The 6,830-nt window shown below is 37.3% G+C and overlaps 1 protein-coding gene across 1 annotated transcript; it reads left to right on the forward strand.

Moving 5' to 3' along the window:
• Positions 1-715: 715 nt before the first annotated feature.
• Positions 716-5,400, forward strand: LOC145594387 (uncharacterized). Its single transcript, XM_081650699.1, has 9 exons — positions 716-2,081; positions 2,217-2,456; positions 2,568-2,608; positions 2,973-3,321; positions 3,693-4,204; positions 4,371-4,541; positions 4,649-4,712; positions 4,821-5,205; positions 5,355-5,400. The coding sequence occupies exons 1-9, from the start codon at positions 716-718 to the stop codon at positions 5,398-5,400; spliced, it is 3,174 nt and encodes a 1,057-aa protein (XP_081506825.1).
• The last annotated feature ends 1,430 nt before the right edge of the window (positions 5,401-6,830 follow it).

Raw genomic sequence — 6,830 nt, forward strand, 5'->3', positions numbered from 1 at the left:
TTTTATATGTTAATAAAAAGACCTTAACCAAATATCAGTCTTCAGATTTTTTTTTTTTTAATCTTACAGTTGCAAACCAGACACTTAGGACTTGTTCTCTTCGACTTGTTTAAGATACGTATTACTTAATCTTAATAAATTCATATCAGATCAAACCAAAAACATTAAGAAAAGATCGAATCAGAACTTTTACTTATCATTTACTTATTTCTAAATATCGTTAATTGCGTATTAAAAAAAAACTACGAAAATTACATATTTGAAAAGCACATGATGAAACGAATCTAATAAGATCCAATTTGATAATGTTTTTCTTTATATACTAGTGTTAAAATACAGTCAAAATTTAGTTAAATTTATAAATCAGATCTGACCAGATAATAAATATTCAAATCAATCGTTATTAAAATCAAACAAGATTTTTTTATTTAAATTGAAGAGAACTAGTCCTTAAAAGTGCATAATAGGGTAAGAAATTATTGAGGATATGTTTAGGAAATATTAGATTATATTTGGTGACCATATTTTTGGCTTGAATATCTTTTGGGATATATTTGATTAGTTTCCTATTTCTATCCGATGTAGGTTCTTGTATTATTTATTGGCCATTAGAGCCATCAATGAGAATTAAGCTTTGATGTTTTATGCAATTTAGCATGGTATCTAGAGCAGGTTGAATTTCTTTCGTTTTTTTTTTCTCTAAAATTCCTCAAATATGGCTGAAGATGATGTTTCTCAGCCACCCCCGCTGACTGAAATTAAACCCAATTCTCCTTTTTACCTTGGTCCGCAAGATCGACCCGGGGATTTCATAACTCCTTCTCGTCTAAAATCTGACAATTATGATGACTGGGCTGCTGATATACAAACTGCATTGGAGGCTAGACGCAAATTCGTTTTCTTGGATGGTACGATTGTTGCCCCTGTTTCGCCATGTACATCGTCAGATTGGACGACCCTTAACGCGATGCTCATCTCCTGGATTACCAACACCATCGACTCTGAGGTACGGTCTTCTCTTTCTAAATTTCGTGAGGCTAGATTATTGTGGGAGCATCTCAAGAAACGATTTGCTCAAACCAACGGCCCTAGAATTCAACAATTACGAACTTCAATTGCTAGGTGTGAACAAACTCGTTCTATGTCTGTTTCTGTTTACTTTGGTAAATTACATTCTTTATGGCAAGAATTGGATCACCATGAACCCTTAATTTCGTGCTCTTGTTGTGATAAATGTGTTGCTGGACAATTAGATGAGGCTAGGCGAGACAAATCGAAATTACATGATTTTTTGATGGGTTTGTATTTTGGTTTTTATGCTACTGTTCGTTCCAATATTATGTCTCAAGATCCCCTTCCTAGTCTAGACAGAGCATATCAATTAGTTGTTCAAGAAGAAAGGGTACGAACCACAAAGCAGGAATCTGACCAACAGCCTTCCGAGGCGGTGGGTTTTGCTGTCCGTACTGCTGCAGGTCGTGGTTCTGAGAATTCTGATCGGGGACGAGAGGGGTATGGTTCGGTGTGTGCTAAGTGTAAGAAAGTGGGACATGAGTCCTCAAGTTGTTGGTCTGATAAGACTTGCAACTATTGCAAGAAGCGTGGCCATGTTGAGGCAAAGTGCTTCGAGCTTCATGGAAGACCACCCCCGAGAGATAGCAGCCAGGGGGGGAAATTCTCTGCTGGTCGTGGACAAGGTTCAGTAAGGGCCAATGTTGTTTCAGGTCCTAATGATAATTCATCATCACAAGGACAAGTTTTCTCGAGCGAACAATGGAAAGCTATTACGGGCTTGTTCGGTAATGCAAATATTTCCGAAAATCGCTTGAATGATAAGTTTGATGTTACTTCTTGGATAATTGACACAGGTGCGACACATCATGTAACCGGCGATTTATCTTGGTTGTTTGATACTAAGAGTTTTGAATGTCCCGTTGGACTTCCCAATGGTGAAACTGTTGCGGCTTCTTTGATTGGTTCTGTTCGTTTGTCGAACAAACTCATTTTAACTGGAGTTCTTCATGTTCCTCACTTAAGTTGTAATCTGCTTTCTGTGTCTCAACTTATCAATGAGCTTAATTGTTTTGTCCAATTTAACTCTTATATGTGTGCTATACAGGACCAAACGAAGGAGCTGATTGGAACGGGAGCTAGGAGAGACGGATTATATTATTTTAGCAATACGGACTCAGTGCATCATGTTGGCGTTGGTGAAGCGACCTCAAATTTGGAGTTGTGGCATCGTCGAATGGGGCACCCTTCCGAAAAAGTGGTTAAGTTGCTTCCTCATGTTAGTAATAAAAAAGATTGTCTAGATAAGGGGTGTGAAGTATGTATGCGTGCTAAACATCCTAAAGACAAATTTCCTTCTAGTGATAGTAGGGCTTCTAGAATTTTTGAGAAAATACATTGTGATTTGTGGGGGCCATATCAACATGCTTCGTCATGTGGTGCTCGTTATTTTTTGACAATAGTTGATGATTATTCTAGAGCTGTTTGGATTTATTTGTTGGTTGATAAAACTGAGGTTTTAAGAATTTTTTGGCTTTTGTTGCAATGGTTGATAGACAATTTTCACAAACCATTAAGATTGTGCAAAGTGATAATGGTACTGAGTTTAATTGCTTGCATGATTATTTTGTTGCTTCGGGAATTCTTTTCCAAACCTCTTGTGTCGGAACTCCACAACAAAATGGGAGGGTTGAGAGAAAACACAAACATATTCTTAATGTTGGGAGAGCTTTGAGATTTCAAGCCAATTTATTTTTGGGGTGAGTGTGTTCTTGCCGCTGCACATCTTATTAATCGTACTCCCACACCCTTGCTCCAAAATAAAACTCCCTTTGAAATACTCTTCAATAAACCTCCGTGTTTTGATGCTATTCGTACTTTTGGATGTTTGTGTTTTGCTCATAATCAGAAAACCAATGGTGATAAATTTGCAAGTCGGAGTAGAAAATGTGTTTTTTTAGGATACCCCTTTGGGAAGAAAGGATGGAAAGTGTATGACCTTGAATCTAAGGTTTTTTTTTGTTTCTCGTGATGTGAAATTTGTTGAGGGAGTGTTTCCTTTTGATGCTCCGGATGACGTTAACATAGAGTGTACTTCGTATGATAATGGAGAAATTCATGAGGATTTTTCGGAGTGTGTGGTCTTTGATGAGGATGTAGTGATTTCTAATGAAGGTGAGGTAGGTAATGACGATGCCGTGTTAGTAGTCGAAGAACCTGTGGCTGCCAACGAGGACACCGACCCGGCTGCCCAGCCAAGGCAGACCGCACAAGGGCAGTTCGCCCACAGCCAGGCAGACAGCTCTGCAGGCACCCCGCGGTAGCCTGCCACAGACCGCAGGGGGGCTGCGGAGGGGCCTGTTTTGTCGCCGAATGCTGCCAGCTCCACTGTTACCCCGCGGCAGCCTGTCATAGACCGCAGGGGGGCACGGAGGGGCCTTCCTCGCAGCAGCAGCAGGGTGAAGAGCAGCCCAACACCGAGTTTGAGGCCATGGGTAAGGGCCATCGAGAAAAATTTACTTCGGTTAAACTTTGAGACTATGTGACTCACTCCGTGTTTGCTAATAATCCGTCTCCGTCCTCTCCGTCATCCAACACTCATTCAGGTACGCCTTATCCTTTAGCACACTATATAAATTGTGACATGTTTTCTGTAAAATATCGAAAATTTCTTGTCGCAGTGGTTCAGGAAAAGGAACCAAAATCTTTTAAAGAGGCCATGAAATCAGAAGGTTGGCGACATTCTATGCAAGAGGAGATACGAGCTTTAGAAGATAATGGGACTTGGACTTTAGAGCACCTTCCTCATGGCAAGAAATCTTTAGGTAGCCAATGGGTGTACAAGACAAAAATTTTGTCTAACGGTGATATTGAACGTCTCAAGTCTCGTTTGGTTGTCTTTGGTAATCATCAACAAGAAGGTATAGATTATGGTGAGACTTTTGCTCCGGTGGCAAAAATGACTACAGTTCGCACTTTTCTTGCTATAGCAGCTTCTAAAAATTGGGAAATACAACAGATGGATGTTCATAATGCATTTCTTCATGGAGATCTAGATGAGGAGGTGTACATGAAACTACCTCCTGGTTTTGAGAGCTCCGATCCGAGCTTGGTGTGCCGTTTGAGAAAGTCTTTGTATGGGTTAACAGGCTCCGAGGTGTTGGTTTGCAAAACTAACCACGGCTCTGAAAGGGTATGGTTTTCTCCAGTCTTATCCTGATTATTCTCTTTTCACATATACTAAAGGCAAAGTTCAGATTAATGTCTTAGTTTATGTTGATGATCTTATTATTTCTGGTAATGATTCCGCTGCGTTAACTGTGTTCAAGGCTTATCTTTGTGATTGTTTCAAAATGAAGGATCTTGGTCCTTTGAAATATTTTTTGGGCATCGAGGTTGCTCGTAGTAAATCAGGTTTGTTTTTGTGTCAACGAAAATACACCTTGGATATTATTTCTGAAGCAGGTTTATTAGGAGCAAAGCAAGTGGTTTTCCGATTGAACAAAACCACAAACTTAGCCTTGCTAATGGTGAGTTGCTTGCGAATCCTGAATCTTATCGAAGACTTGTAGGGCGGTTGATTTATCTCACGGTGACTAGGCCAGATTTGGCATATTCAATCCATATTCTTTCCCAGTTTATGCACGAACCTCGAATTGAGCACTGGGAAGCAGCTCTCAGGGTGGTTCGTTATTTGAAGGGTACCCCAGGATAGGGTATTTTGTTGAGTGCAGATAGTGATTTGACTTTGGAGGGTTGGTGTGATTCAGATTGGGCGGCATGTCCTCTTACTCGTCGCTCGTTGACAGGTTGGCTTGTGTTTCTTGGTAAATCTCCTATTTCTTGGAAAACCAAGAAACAACCTACAGTTTCCACCTCTTCTTCTGAGGCTGAGTATCGATCCATGGCATTAACTACGAATGAGTTGAAGTGGTTAAAAGCTTTACTTTTGAGTATGGGGATTGAACACCCGAAGGCAATCAAGTTGTTTTGTGATAGTCAATCTGCTCTACACATTGCTAGAAATCCAGTTTTTCATGAACGAACGAAGCATATTGAGATTGACTGTCACATTGTCCGTGATGTTATTACAGAGGGCTTAATTGCTCCATCATATGTTTCCACTAAGGAACAATTGGCAGATATATTTACTAAGGCGCTTGGGAAGACACAGTTTGATACTCTTCTTTCCAAGTTGGGCATTTTTGATCCCCATGCTCCAACTTGAGGGGAGGTATTGAGGATATGTTTAGGAAATATTAGATTATATTTGGTGACCATATTTTTGGCTAGAATATCTTTTGGGATATATTTGATTAGTTTCCTATTTCTATCCGATGTAGGTTCTTGTATTATATATTGGCCATTAGAGCCATCAATGAGAATTAAGCTTTGATGTTTTATGCAATTTAGCATAAATCCTCTCCCTAAGTACCACAAGAAGTTTAGGAGAATTTAATCTAGTCCTATCAAAGTTAAAAGATGAATCTCCAACAAAGTAATTATTTATTGTTATTTATTTGCAGTTGATAACTAATGTGAATAACAAGACTAATAACTACATTGGTGATAATGTAGTTTACTAGTACTTTTTTGAAAGAAGAAAATAGTGGAGTAAATTTATAATCTGATTTATCTTTAATTAAAAAAATAATAATAATAATAATAATAAAATAGAAAAATAAAAAAATAAAAAAATAAAAAAAACAGAATCAGTCATAGGCCCAAATATTTTAGTAAAGTAGTATAAATTGGAATTTGGACAGTGTTCTCAAATCCTCATTTTAATTTTTTTGAGGCTCTAACAATGTCCATATGGTTATGCGAAGGATATCTAATCAACCAAACTCAAGTAGTCAAGTGTAAAAGAGAAACAAAGATATACAATGAGTCGATAAATGTAACTTAATTAAGTGTTTATTAAGCTGATATGAAAAAACATAAATGCGGAAATGAGAACTATTGTAGAAATATTTAGGAATTATGAAAAATTGATCAATTGACAAAAACATTGGAGATTGTGAAATTTCACTTTCTAATTCCTACAAAATGGAGGAAATTAACTGCGTAGATCGATCCATAAGTTAAGTAATAACTTTTCACAATCAACAAAGCAACTGTTGCATATCTCAAAATCAAAACTTTATGACAAATTATTTTCATTCAAAGTATTTCTAAATCCCTATGTTTAACCAAACAATCGCTGAACCTTATATTGAATACATATCCAAATCAAAAGGGTAAATTACATATGAATTGGCTTATGGTGACCACTATTACAAGGATAGCTTTCTAAAAAAAATTCAAATTGACATCATTTACTTTTCATTTAATTTCCCCCATTTTAATTATTTATATGATGAAGCACACTGAAAATACTAGGCATGTGAAGTGTGATCCAATGAAAAGTTGACCATTTTTGTTGTTGCGGCCAACAACTTGGTGGCAGACATCTCAATGAAAGTAATCTTCACAATTTGCTGGCCGTTTGATTCATGTCAACCACACCCATATTAATAAGATATTATTATGTCTTACAAACAAATTGCTTAACAATCACAACTAAAGGAATTGTGATCTTGTGAGTACACAATTCAACCCAAAATTCAACTTAAAATTCAACTTTTAAGTTCATTAATTTTGGGTTTTTATTTTTTTTTATTTTTTTTTAAGACAAAGTCGAGAGGTTGTATTATTGTAAATCAATTTTCGTCAAAGTATTTATGCTTTGAGAGAAAGAACTACATTTGACATTACATCATGAGGATTCATGGCCTTGTTTGATTGATATATGGCTTTTCTTTGGCTTTTTGATTGAC

This window comes from Chenopodium album, chromosome 19 (assembly GCF_948465745.1).
Source record: "Chenopodium album chromosome 19, dcCheAlbu1.1, whole genome shotgun sequence".
Taxonomy (NCBI): domain Eukaryota; kingdom Viridiplantae; phylum Streptophyta; class Magnoliopsida; order Caryophyllales; family Amaranthaceae; genus Chenopodium; species Chenopodium album.

Excerpts from the sequence above, each read along its gene's own strand:
- LOC145594387 (XM_081650699.1), top strand. The coding sequence starts at position 716 with ATGGCTGAAGATGATGTTTCTCAGCCACCCCCGCTGACTGAAATTAAA. Across the intron at positions 3,322-3,692 it reads CCAGGCAGACAGCTCTGCAG|TGGTTCAGGAAAAGGAACCA; the intron begins GCACCCCGCGGT and ends TTCTTGTCGCAG. Across the intron at positions 4,542-4,648 it reads CAAACTTAGCCTTGCTAATG|TTTATGCACGAACCTCGAAT; the intron begins GTGAGTTGCTTG and ends ATTCTTTCCCAG.